Source organism: Chironomus tepperi, unplaced genomic scaffold (assembly GCF_022539635.2).
Source record: "Chironomus tepperi strain 1889 unplaced genomic scaffold, CSIRO-AGI_Ctep_v1 contig_337, whole genome shotgun sequence".
Taxonomy (NCBI): domain Eukaryota; kingdom Metazoa; phylum Arthropoda; class Insecta; order Diptera; family Chironomidae; genus Chironomus; species Chironomus tepperi.
The window spans coordinates 953,925-967,858 of record NW_027226459.1 but is presented as its reverse complement, the minus strand read 5'-3'; the positions used below and the strand labels follow the sequence as shown (position 1 = coordinate 967,858).

Sequence of the window (13,934 nt, the reverse complement as noted above, 5' to 3'; positions counted from 1 at the left end):
TAAAGCAGTTCATGTAATTTTTATGGAAAGAGAATCGTGTGCACTTAACATAAAGTGCAAAAGTTAGGGTTGAATGGAACCAAAAATGCAAACAATCAGTGGCTAATTTCCTGACAAGAATTTATTGACCTCATTTTAATGATCCAAATTTGGCGAATTTTTTGTTGCTTAAATCTTTTAGTGATGAAGACAAGGAAGAGGAGACAAAAAGAGACAGAATTGCACCTGCTCAGAATGGAATGTGATTGCGATCATTTCTGAGACTTCTTCTTAATTCCATTTTAATAACGTTTTTTTGGTGATTTTTCTTTTGTATTTTGTGGCTTAATGTTCTGTAATTTTGGATCATTTGCTGTAAAAAATATTACCCGATTCATTTGTATCATTCGAGCTAAGGAACTAAATTAGAGTCAAATAAGTCAAATTTAACATTTATTAAAATGTCACCAAACTTTTAACCATCGAATTCGATAGCTTAATTTATTCAGTAGACCTTTATGAGAGAATAAACTATTAAGTAAGTCATTGCTGACTCCATAGCCTTTCTCCTGATTTACAAAATGATGACGATTGTGATTTCTTTTTAAATTATAAAAGTAACTGCTAGTTGGACTTGCGAAATGGATATAGTAATGTGTCATGTCGTAGTATAAATATCCAATCAGAATGCCTGCCATTTTAAGTTTGGGATAGCTTATTAAATTGTAGAAACTTAAAAGTTTAAGAAAATGATAAAAACATATCGCAGTCATTGCTCCAGGAATCGGTGGAAGCACTAGCCGGTGTTTGTCGAATGGAACCTAGATTAAATGGTATATTAAGCATAGTTCTAGCATTAATTTAAGCATCTTACTTTATGGTGACCTCCATGAATCATGAAATGAAAAGTTTTCAAGCTTGGAAACTGGCGACAGTCAAGATGAAAAATATAGCGATGAATAAAATACTCCAAAATCGGCCATAAGCATGTTCCAATCATCAGCTGGATAAACACAATTGAGTTTCGCTAAAAGTTTATTTGCGCCTTTAATAAATTGTACACTGCGCTTTATTTATTCTTACCTCGAGAATATTATTCAGCTGTGTCATCTCATTTATAATAATTCCAATAATTACTGGTATCCAGAATAATAATGGCATGTACCACGTTGACTGAAATAAATAGTTTGTGTTTTAATATATTGTCCTAGGTCAGCGTGACTCTGACTTGGTAATGGTTTCGGTTTGAATCTAATAACATGGCAGAATTCTTCTGGCCTGACGTTACTTGTACCGAATCTGGTATCAAATTATAGTCACGCCGGATTCGGTTTATGCCAGAGTTACGCCGGTCTGGTGCGATTTAAATCAAATAGAGCACCAAGCAAGAGTTATACCAGCATTTTGAGATTTAAGCCAAATCCGGCACCATCCAGAATAGTGCTGATTAGATAGCAGAAAGGCATATGGCGTGCAAATGACCAAAAATTAGACCTCAGATCAGTGTGACTCTGGCCTCAGACCAGATTCAATGAAATCGGGCCTCAGGCTAGACTCAAATCAGTCTGGGACCGGATTTTCAGACTTTTCTACCCAAAGCCCTTTCCAGGATATTTTAGAACAAATTCACCATACCTTAAACATTAACTCAAGAATATCATTCTCAAAAATCCTCATAGGACGATCAACGGGTAAGTGTATCCATTTAATGTAGTCATCGCCAAGTTTTGAAATTTGTGGAAGCATTGGTTTGTTCCAATCAACTAAATGCTGTAAAATTAAAATTATTCATTTTCATAAATATCCTCATAAAAGTTATTGTTTATTTATATAGCTGTGAATGAATATCACAAAACATATTGATCCCGAGCGACACATACTGTTATTATCACTAATTGGAAGTTGCCTTCACATGTTTGTCACATATGACAGTCATTTGTAAGCTAATTGCAAGCAGCTTCCATTTGATGCTAATAAAAGGGCTTTCGTTGAGCCTTAGAAGCGCCGTGAAGGACAATTCTTCATCTGTGTCGCTCAGGTCAACAAATGACACATTCTCTGAAATTTCTCACATTTTGCGTATAAAACATTAAGCACTTACTTCCATTCCTTCATCACTTTCCACTTTTCTTCCCAACTTATACTGATTTAATAAATATTTTGCAGCATACGAATGATTTGAGCTGTTAAATTCAAAATCGATATTTTTAAGATTCTTATTCTTAAGAATATTTTCACCACCGGGATGCACACGAATGAAGCTTGTCACATCAAACCAATTATTTTCATATTCAACCACAACTTTTTCATCAATGCTGTTTTTCAATTTACGTCTATTTTCCATGACAAAACTTAAAAAAGTCGATGTGTTCGCGACAAGATCTGAAATTGACTGACTTTAAATCGTAAAGTTCAAAATCATATCCAATATACAGCTACAAAATGTTTAAAGAGATTTCGAATTTTTTTTTATGTAAATTTATTTAAATTTCTTTTTTTGACATTTGTTGATTATCAAATCAAAAAGTAGAAAATCCCAAGTTAATGTTAAATTATCATATCAGGTGTTCATGATAAGCTATTCCCGAATAGCACAAATAGGCTAATTGATTGACAGTTCAACGTGACTCTCACTTGACTCTCACTTAGTGTCAGATTTGGTTTCTATTTAAATTGTTAGAGTCAAGCAGAGTGTGGCTGTCTCAAAAATGACCGTTAATTTTTTCAAAAAAAAATTTTTGTCGGTAAATTTCAAATTTTTTTTGACCGTTACTTTTGCTTTTCTTCGTAACGTAAATTTATATTTTAAAATAAGTTGAGTTCGAAATGTTCGAATTTTTCGACAATCTAATTTCGAAAAACTCGAATTTGAGACGGCCACACTCTGGAGTCAAGCTAGACAGTGACCTAATTATGGATCGATTGACCGACTTGTGCTAGTCGGGATAATGAATATGTTTACGGACATTATAATTCATAATGAAAAATTGACCATTAGCGCACCTAAAAATTTCTTTTTAAATTATTTTTATGATGTAATCAAAAATAAAAGTGTGCTGCATGTCCAAGCATAACATGTTTGGATAATGATAAAGCAGCGGGAATGCGATGAGAAACATAAGGGTAGAACTGAACATTAAGTTTAACGAAATATTAACAATATTTTTGGTACTTAAACATTTCATGAGCGCGCTATGAGACGTTTTATGCATCTGTTGATAATGCACAAAAGGTAGAATGAGGAGAGAAAAATAAAAAATCGATTAAGACAGAAAAAGGACTAGAATTGATGATGCATGTTATAAATTTATGAAGAAGGGAATATGCGTACATACGTACTGTATTATGTTGATGAAAAACAAATAAAGGTAAGAAATTGTAAAGGACATGGAACAAAGGACAATGAATTCTTCTTCTTTTATGCTCAGCATCTCCCTCATCTTATTCTTTTTAATCTTTTCCTTTTCAATTCTCTTCTTTATTTATTTTTTCGCCATGCTCAAAATTGGTACAAAAAGTAGTTTGAAGGAAGCATCATTCTTCATGTTCATGCACTTCTGCTCCTTCATCTTTTTCGAGATGTTGAACATGAAAATGTTTCTACCTGAATATCCTCCTTTTTGTACACATTTGTGCAATTTGAATCAAATTCAAAGACACAAAAAACTCACCGAGACAAAGTTACATGCTGAATATGCAGCACCAATCATTGCTGCTGAGTTGCCAAATAATTTACGTTGTGAATTAATTGATACGAAATATGTAAAGACAACCACGAATGTAAGAATCATCTCGACACCAAATCGTTCCCATGTTGAGACCGCAGATGAATGTGAAATTGCAGCTTGGAGATTTCCTTGATATCCAGGAAGTGATACTCTGTAATAAATAATTGAAGGATTAAGAAGACTTTTCCCATGAATATCATCATGATGAAGTGAAAACCACAAGAGACTAAGGTATGCTGTAAACAAGTGTTCAATGTCTAATCTGATAATCTTGTCTTGGATCAACAAAAAACAGCCCTAATGCTTACATTTATGCATAAAATGTTTGTAATTGAAATTTAAACAGTTTTAAAAAGTAAACTGATCCTTAATCTGATTGTTACTGAACTATCTCTCCCCTCTAGACATAATACGTAACTTCAATGTGCGATATTTTATAACCACATAAGTGAACATAGATACAGTGTCGATTGCGGTCACAAAAACTGTTATTACATGCTGTACTGAGGGGTGAAACTTAATTTTTACGAGTGGGTTTGAATTTAATTTTTTATTTACGCGGCACAGCACTAAAGCAAAAAAATGATTCCTGCCATAATGTCCTCTCAACTTTTTTATACATCCATCCACTGATTGAACCAATTGTCAGTTCCTTTCATAAACATTTGTTTATATTTTTTATTTTCGTTGACTTTCGAGTGCCTTCATCAATTTTAAACTTTACACTTGATCATTCGAGCGATTAATTTTTATTGCACATAGTGGATTTATGTATCGATTGATTAGGCAATTGGTTCCTGTCCATAAATTCGAATTTGTTATACTATCGCTTAACAACTTCATTTTAAATTTTTTTGATATTATTTATTGACATTCTTGATGATTATTCAGTCTGCTACATTTGTGATGACTGTAAATTGAGATTGTTTGGGAGGATTGAAGTGGTGTTGTTGGATGTGAGATGATTTTTAATTTATGAGTCGAATTTTGAAATGCGATAAAAAATTAGTTTTTTGGCAATTTGAAAGGTTTATCTTGATTGAGTAGGAAGATTGAATTTGAATTGATTTGAAATATTAACTCGACATATGGTGAGCTGGATGTTGAATATTCTGGCAAATGCTTGAGTTTGAAGTAGAATTTGAAATTAAATTTAATTTGATTCTTAAGGAACAAAAAGAATTGATTTTTTATTATTTTGAAAGCTTTGTTTAAATGTTAAGGAACATTAAGGTTCATTATAAGTATTATTTCAAACAATTTAAGTTTGCAGATAATCCAGATTTTGTAAATATTTTTAAATAGTTTAAGCACTTATCGATGTTATTTTAAAGGATTCTTATAATCCAAGAAGTTTATCTTGTTCCAAAAAGTCCTTCAACTTTGCATCCAAAAAATTCTTTAAAATTCCAATTTTCAGCAACTTTAAAATTCCACTCCTCTACAAATCCACCAAAAAAATTCGTGTTAATTCCTTAAACTTCAAATTCAAACTGATAACACTTCTCCAAAAGACAAAATCACATGTTGCATGCTAGTCATCTACAGAAACAAAATCAACATAGTATTCGTGCTTAAAATTTCACAAAACAAAGTTTTATTTAATTTTAGTTCCATTTTCCAGTCTGTTCCTCCTTAACCTACCCTAACACACAATACACCAACGATATGAATCTCTTATTGCATTTACTCGTACACACCAACACAAGGTCATCAATTTTTGGTTTGGAACAGTTGGAATCTATCATCATACACATATTTTTTTGTCAGTTCTATCTTGAACGTTGCCGATTACAGACGTTAATTCTAAATACTAAGTGCGGGTGATAGAAATAAATAAAAATAATTTGAATAGAAAATTGAATGTGAAAAGTGATTGAAGAAGCATTTAGACGTCATCTTTTGTTGAATATTTTAATTTCCTGTGAGAATATATATAAATAAAAATATAATGAATTTGTGATAATAAGAAAACAAGAAAAGGCAGCAGCAAATAATACAAAAAAATATAAATCTTTTTGTGGAATAAGAATTAAATTAAATTCAATTGAATAATTATAACTGTGGATTGTGCTTTATAAAATTAACATTTCTTGGTAAACTAGCATTAAAAAAATGGCAAGTGAACCGATTCACATATCAAGTGACCATCATATGGATTACCAATTGATTGCACAACTAGTTAATGGATTACGTAGAGAGCAAAAGTCACTTGCTCCATATAATTCAAGACTGAATATGCACACCGAATTGAGGACCTTAACATTTTGGAGGTGGGTATTGAAAAACGAGAGACAGTAATAGTCATAAATCATGTGCTACAAGACTTGCTCTTATGCAAAAAAAAAAAATCTTTTTCATCTTCTCGTATATCTGTGGCAAGTACAAAAATAGAGATTAATTTATCTTCCTTTACGTTACAGGGCAATAATATCTGAATGTATGGCATCATTCCTATACGTATTTATCGTATGTGGTGCGGCTGCAGGAGCGGGTATTGGCGCCTCCGTCTCATCCGTTTTACTTACAACATCACTAGCCTCAGGTCTTGCTATTGCTGTTCTTACGCATTGCTTCCTTCATGTATCAGGTAAAAAAAAATTCACCAACTTTATTATTTTTTTGGTCCTTTTTTTCTGGAAAATCCATTAATGACATACATATGCTAGGGATTATGTTTATGATTTAGCCTCATAAAAATTTAGAGTAATTCTTAAAAAATATTTTCATCCTTCTTTACAGGCGCACACATAAATCCTGCTGTGACTTTGGCATGTTTTGTGACTCGACTCATTTCGCCATTAAGGACAACAATGTATATTGCTGCCCAACTTGGCGGTGGAATTGCTGGAGCAGCTTTACTTTATGGGTAAGTTGATGACATGATTCTTATTTTTTGCGGATCAAATGCAAGCGATTTGGATTAAATTTAGAGGAAGTGAAAACCATAAAAAAATGAGATTTGGGTCTACTTTTTGGTGGAATAAAAAATAATATTCGTGATGACTTTCGGGATTTTAAAATTCAATCATGAAATTACTTAGCCATTATTAGGGACCTATAAATGACTAAGCAACAAACAATGCTAAAATCTGGACATTAGTCGGTCTAAAATGTCTCTCGAATATTGCTGTATGTACATGAATTGTTCATGATAAACCCGAGCGGCACATTGAGATGTTCCGAAATCAGCCGTCAAGTCCGATCGACACAAATTATTCATGGTAGCCAAGTGGCTGCTACATAGCGTCCAAGTAGTAATTTTCATGTTAATTGCCATTTGGTCATCATCTAAAGGCTTGTGCTGCTCGGGTCGGTATGGTCAGGGCAACTTCGTGTCTAAATACGTTGACCTAGCAGTGCCTTAGCATACACAATGAACTATTCGGGAATATATACTCAAATGAACATAAATTGTCAAAAAAACTGCCGCTAAGTAGCCATACACAATGAATCTAATACCAAGAAGCACTTGAAGCTGAAAAATAAATTTCAAGCCCAGTGGATTTCGCAATAATTAAATTAAAGGAACAAGAAAATATGATAGCATGATGAAAATTACTTCTACTCTAATGCCTGTAAAATGTATATATTGTCAAGTCTCATTTTTAATGATTTAGAAAATTAAAATCATATTAAAAATGTATTCAAGGGAAATCATAAATTGTTGATCTGGATTCGTCGTAAAAGAAGCCATGTGTTGCTTCTAAAAAACATCATTTTTTTAAAGCCATGTTACGGATGAAGATTTGAAAAGCAAAAAACCATGAAAAGAACCAATACAAGGATGTAAAAAGAAAAGAATTTTTTTACGTATTCAACAGCATGCTGAAAAAAAGATCCAAAAAAACACACCAACGAAAAAGGGCAGGTGGTTCCAACAAAAAATCGTTTCTTTTACGTTTTTCAATCTGTCATGCTTTTAAGGAACTCGAAAAAAAATTGGATTTTTGAGTCAAAATTTTCATTCTAAACTGATTCATGCTGTATATGCTGTATAAAGATCATGAACCTCATTTTCTCACATTAAAAACTTTTTCTGTAATTAAAATTTATTTAATCAAGTGATTAACGCTGCTGATGCATTTAAGGCATTTTGTGTACTCAAATAATGTTCATGGCTGACTCGAGATTCACTTTCATGACTGACTGTTTGTGATACACATTTGAGGCACTTTTTTGTGTTTATTTTTGTTCAATTCTTTTTATTAGAAACAGAAGAATGACTTAATACCGCAGCTATTACAGAAATAAACATTTGAGCATTCTCAGACATTGAAGGAAGCACAAAAATCTTCCCACGTTGTTCATGAAAGATAAGGAACATTCATGTGGATCAGAATGTGCAAAATAAGAAGAATTTTTGTTTAATCTTCAACATCCAAAGCAGCTTAAGAATCACCCTAATGACTTAAAGATTCATAAATAAGAAATCAATTAGCATCGCATGACAAGGAGGGGAGATTGGAATTGCAAATATTTGCAGTTCTTTGGAATCGATTAGAATCGGATCTCAGAATGGGAAATATTAAGTCTTTGACTTATAACCGGTCTTAAATTATAAAGGAAATGTACAGAAGTCAGAACAAGGAACCCTCATGATTCAAAAACAGCAACAAGATGTCAGAAATTACTTTTTATGGGTCACAAAAAAATCGATTCCAAACCACAACGAGATTGCATTTTGTGACTTCTTAATTTTGGTATGAAATATTTATAGCCGCGACAGACGACAGTCATTCATGTTGATAAGAAGGGAAACGATAATGAGCATTGCAATTTTATTTATTTTTTCCACATCCCATCATCATTAATCATTGGACATAACTATGAGTTGTCTTTAAAGGAACTGACATTAAATAAGCATCCACGAGAGTCATTTTAAAGCTGATTTGTGGATGCAATCAGCAATTTAATATGGAAATGAAATCACCGGACATGAGAAAGAGATTCTGTGCCTGATTAGCTGAAGAATATTTTTGAATTTTAATGAATTTTGTAAAAGAACAGGAAGTTGCAAAACATTCAGCATTCACCTTCTTCCAGGTGTTTTCTTCTTCATCTTCTTCTTCTTAGTTCCATTTCATCATATTCTATTCTATTTTCGTGTCTGCATAAACATCATATAAGAAGATATGCAGTAAGTACAGCAATAATATTCATCATGAACTGCTTCTTCTTTGTGTATGCCTGAATATTATTCTGAGTTAATATTTGATAAGTTTCAATCCAGTCTGCAGACACTTTTCATCGTCGTCTTATCGCTAGTCTATATCCATAAATTCCTCAAATATCAACAATTTCATCGAAATGTAAACATTTGCACGTGTGTCTGTTGATTCCGATTTTAAAGGAATACGAACGAATTTTTCTGAATCATCAGCAAATGGAACTGATTCTTATCGACATTAATAGCAACTTAATTTTCATAATTTTTAATTACAATGACAACTTCTTCTTTATCTTTACATTCGAGATGTAATTTGATAGCCTTCACATATGTGTGGCAACAGCCATGACAAATAAACATAAAAAAATAAGAATTTTGACATAAAAAACAGAAGAGACAAAAACAAGGAAGGGAAAGTCTCAATTTACCACTCGAGAAATTAAATAATGATGGAACGAGATCGTCCTAGGCACACACAAGTATATCCTTTTCACTCAACACGACTTAAAAAAAGACAGAAAGAAGCCAAAATAGAAAATTTGAATTTCTTTACAGCTGCATTTTATCATACGAACTGGATCTGCACAGACAATTTTATGTTCATGCCTTTTTGGACATGAAAAATTGTTTTTAAAGTCTCGAGTAACACTGATAAGAGCCCAAAAAAAGTAAATGCTCATAAATCAACAAACTCTTGTTTACATTTGCTCGACTTATTCCTTCGAATTCAAAATCAATAGAAGTGCAATATGCCTTCAAACTACATCCAATCATCACAAATGTAGCAGACTAAATAATCATCAAGAATGTCAATAAATAATATCAAAAAAATTTAAAATGAAGTTGTTAAGCGATAGTATAACAAATTCGAATTTATGGACAGGAACCAATTGCCTAATCAATCGATACATAAATCCACTATGTGCAATAAAAATTAATCGCTCGAATGATCAAGTGTAAAGTTTAAAATTGATGAAGGCACTCGAAAGTCAACAAAAATAAAAAATTTAAACAAATGTTTATGAAAGGAACTGACAATTGTTCAATCAGTGGATGGATGTATAAAAAAGTTGAGAGGACATTATGGCAGGAATCATTTTTTGCTTTAGTGCTGTGCCGCGTAAATAAAAAATTAAATTCAAACCTACTCGTAAAAATTAAGTTTCACCCCTCAGTACAGCATGTAATAACAGTTTTTGTGACCGCAATCGACACTGTATCTATGTTCACTTATGTGGTTATAAAATATCGCACATTGAAGTTACGTATTATGTCTAGAGGGGAGAGATAGTTCAGTAACAATCAGATTAAGGATCAGTTTACATTTTAAAACTGTTTAAATTTCAATTACAAACATTTTATGCATAAATGTAAGCATTAGGGCTGTTTTTTGTTGATCCAAGACAAGATTATCAGATTAGACATTGAACACTTGTTTACAGCATACCTTAGTCTCTTGTGGTTTTCACTTCATCATGACGATATTCATGGGAACAATCTTCTTAATCCTTCAAATTATTTATTACAGAGTTTCACTTCCTGGATATCAAGGAAATCTCCAAGCTGCAATTTCACATTCATCTGCGGTCTCAACATGGGAACGATTTGGTGTCGAGATGATTCTTACATTCGTGGTTGTCTTTACATATTTCGTATCAATTAATTCACAACGTAAATTATTTGGCAACTCAGCAGCAATGATTGGTGCTGCATATTCAGCATGTAACTTTGTTTCGGTGAGTTTTTTGTGTCTTTGAATTTGATTCGAATTGCACAAATGTGTACAAAAAGGAGGATATTCAGGTAGAAACATTTTCATGTTCAACATCTCGAAAAAGATGAAGGAGCAGAAGTGCATGAACATGAAGAATGATGCTTCCTTCAAACTACTTTTTGTACCATTTTGAGCATGGCGAAAAAATAAATAAAGAAGAGAATTGAAAAGGAAAAGATTAAAAAGAATAAGATGAGGGAGATGCTGAGCATAAAAGAAGAAGAATTCATTGTCCTTTGTTCCATGTCCTTTACAATTTCTTATTATTTACTTTTTCACAAGAAATCTATTGAATTCTTTGTCATATTTTTATATCAAACATAACTAATGTATGTCATCAATTATTCTTATGTTCATTTACAGATGCCTTACTTGAATCCCGCGCGCTCACTTGGTCCATCATTTGTTCTTAATAAATGGGAGAATCATTGGATTTTCTGGATGGGACCAATGGCTGGTGGCGCAATTTCTGGCATTTTATACGAAATCATCTTCAATTCCAAGAAACGTCGTCCACATGGCAAGGATTCAGAAGAATCTTCGAGCATGAACTCAGAAGATGACATCAACTACGACTTGGATATTGAGAAGGCAAATGCAATTCAACCAAAATTCCATGATGGCAACTTCAATACATATCGTAGTGCACAAGGAAATGGACAAAAGCAAATGCTACAACAAAACATGTGCCAGACAATGTATCAATCGAAAGTTGAACGCGAACCAATTTATGGTGGAACCAGATCACTTTACTGCCGTTCACCTCCACTAACACGTGCCAATCTTCATCGATCACAATCAGTTTATACAAAAAGTAATGTTGCAATAAATCGTAGCGAAACAACAGGAGTTATTCGTGCCGGTCCATTAGTTCCAGCTCAATCACTTTATCCTTTACGTGTGGCACCATCAAGTCAACAAAGTACACATTTACAGAATCAAAATGTCCAAAATCAATTGCAACAGCGTTCAGAGAGTATTTATGGAATTCGTAGCTCAATGCGTCAATCGACAAATACCGAAAGGACAATGAATGAAAGAATGCCTGAAAGAGATCGTGAGCCAGCTGCATTTCAGCCAATTTATGGCGCACGAAATAATCCAACACCAAATGACACACTCAATTATGAGTCACGAGAAGAGCCAGTAAAATATGGTAGACGACCTGATTCCGTCTATGGAATGTCAAATAGACGAATTCAATCAGCACAATCAGACGATAGCTCATATGGATCATATCATGGATCATCACTCACACCGCCAACACGACAGGCATCACAGAATGGAAATTTTCATCAAAATAGCACAATGATGAATCAGCAACAAACATATGGAATGCTTCCAATTCCCAATCCACCCCAACATCACCCAAATCAAAATCAAAATCAGCAAAATCATCACCATCATCCCGCCCAACAACAAAAACAACAACAACAGCAACAGACACAAAATGAGCGGAAATTATCAACATCGACAAATTCATCAACACAGATGCAAAGAAGTGTAGAATTTTCTGATTATAGTCAAAAAATAACGCCTGGTAGTGGACATCAAACTCCCATTCCACCACCACCACTACCAAATCATCAGAGTCATCCACAATCGTCACAACAACAACAACAGAATTACCAAATGCATCCAATAAGACAAAATTAATCAACATCGTCGTACTCATTTGTTGATTGAGATTTATTGGATGTTGGGGTTGTGACTATTTTTTTGTTGGAATGAGGACATATGCTGTGAAAATTAAGCATAATAATTAACTGAATTTGACTTATGCCTAATATTGTTGATTGTAAAAATTATTGGAAGTTCCAACAAAGCTTCATCCTCAAAACAATCTCAGAGTCTATACATTTTGTATACAAATTTATCGAGGTTAATTCAGGGCTGTTGATATTTCACATAAATTTATCCTCTTTAGTATCAATACATTCAGCATATAACATACTGTTAATCTAATAAAATAGCAAATTTATAGCACCAAAATCCCTTCTACGTCAGTGGTGGGCAACCTGAGTGATGCGGTACATTAGTGTCATGAACCGTACTTTTTGTATGGTTTTGGTATAAGCATAGTAAGCCTGACTTACCCTAAAGGTGGACCGCGACATACAAAAGGTTGTCCATCACTGCATCTCCCATCTCATTCCCCAAAGCATATAAATGCCGGTTAAAATTGATGAGCAATTTTTACAATTCACTGACTGACTGAAATACAGAAGAAATAAGTTATATATATTATGCTGTATAAATTAAATTAAATTAGATAGGAAATAATTAATTGTAAGAAATTTTATGATTGTTTTTTTTTTTTTGTGTATGTAGATAGAATTCAATCGATTGTAATAATATTGAAGAAAGTATGAAGCATAAAATGGGCTAATTTATTTGCATAGGAGATATTGTGTTTGTTTGTTGATTCCTTGAAGGTTATTTTGTTAGAATTGTGCTGAATGTTGACTTAGAATTGACAATTTCGATGTCAAAAGGACATGAGTTTTGGATTTTGAATTATTTTGACTTTTGAGCAGCACAGAATCACTAAATGGTTGATATTCACTGACATTATGGTCACATAATGTCCTTGGATCAGATTTTTGATAGATTCTGATTGAAAAATCATCAAAACTCCAATTTTTGATTCTGTACTTCTCGAAATGTGATCGCAAAAGAATCAGCAATCATCATAACAATCATAGCAATCCCAAAACTCAATCAACCTACGTCAAAAATACAATAATTCTAACAAAATAACCCCAAAAGACCAAACCAGCATTGTGTAGGACAAGAATCGCAAAAAATATCACAATTTATTGTACAAAAATAATGTAAAGTCTTTAGTTTGTACCCAAAAAAAAATACCCAACAGTATTTGAACAATAATATTGAATATACATTAATTTTCTTAGAGTCTATCCATGTGTATTGTACATAATTCATTTTAATTTTTAAAGTGAAAATTTGTTTCGAGAATGAAAAAAAAAAGAAAATAAAAATAAAATTGAAAATAAAAAGAAGAAATTTTACCTTCAAAACAAAAGAATCTTCTTGTTTCCATTCTTACTTTTTTTCAGCTATTCCTATTGCCTTTTTTTGGATTGATAAAAAATTTATGAAAAATGAGGGTTTATTGTGCCAAATTTTTCATTTCTCTCTCGTTTGTGTACCTTTTTTTCTGGTTGTTCTATTTTTAGCGGAAATTTTAAAGAGCAGGCAGTTTGATGGAACACTTTGTCTTGTCGATTAGTGCATCACAAAGTCTTAAATCTTGTAATCA

The 13,934-nt window shown here is 32.7% G+C and overlaps 2 protein-coding genes across 2 annotated transcripts; one reads left to right on the top strand and one right to left on the bottom strand.

The window, feature by feature from the left end:
• Positions 1-443: 443 nt before the first annotated feature.
• LOC139093758 (uncharacterized) lies at positions 444-2,323 on the bottom strand. The gene is made up of 5 exons (XM_070644588.1): positions 2,081-2,323; positions 1,615-1,749; positions 1,063-1,152; positions 854-1,006; positions 444-800 (listed from the first exon to the last, which is right to left on the bottom strand). The coding sequence occupies exons 1-5, from the start codon at positions 2,321-2,323 to the stop codon at positions 444-446; spliced, it is 978 nt and encodes a 325-aa protein (XP_070500689.1).
• Positions 2,324-5,496: 3,173 nt separating this feature from the next.
• Positions 5,497-13,584, top strand: bib (big brain). The gene is made up of 5 exons (XM_070644355.1): positions 5,497-5,980; positions 6,131-6,297; positions 6,450-6,576; positions 10,406-10,613; positions 11,015-13,584. Exons 1-5 carry the CDS (start codon positions 5,823-5,825, stop codon positions 12,305-12,307), a joined length of 1,953 nt encoding a protein of 650 aa, XP_070500456.1. The 5' UTR covers positions 5,497-5,822; the 3' UTR covers positions 12,308-13,584.
• Positions 13,585-13,934: the final 350 nt, after the last annotated feature.

Excerpts from the sequence above, each read along its gene's own strand:
- LOC139093758 (XM_070644588.1), bottom strand. The coding sequence starts at position 2,323 with ATGGAAAATAGACGTAAATTGAAAAACAGCATTGATGAAAAAGTTGTG. Across the intron at positions 1,750-2,080 it reads AAAGTGATGAAGGAATGGAA|CATTTAGTTGATTGGAACAA; the intron begins GTAAGTGCTTAA and ends TTAATTTTACAG. Across the intron at positions 801-853 it reads TTCATGGAGGTCACCATAAA|GTTCCATTCGACAAACACCG; the intron begins GTAAGATGCTTA and ends CATTTAATCTAG.
- bib (XM_070644355.1), top strand. The coding sequence starts at position 5,823 with ATGGCAAGTGAACCGATTCACATATCAAGTGACCATCATATGGATTAC. Across the intron at positions 6,298-6,449 it reads TTGCTTCCTTCATGTATCAG|GCGCACACATAAATCCTGCT; the intron begins GTAAAAAAAAAT and ends CCTTCTTTACAG. Across the intron at positions 6,577-10,405 it reads GGAGCAGCTTTACTTTATGG|AGTTTCACTTCCTGGATATC; the intron begins GTAAGTTGATGA and ends TATTTATTACAG.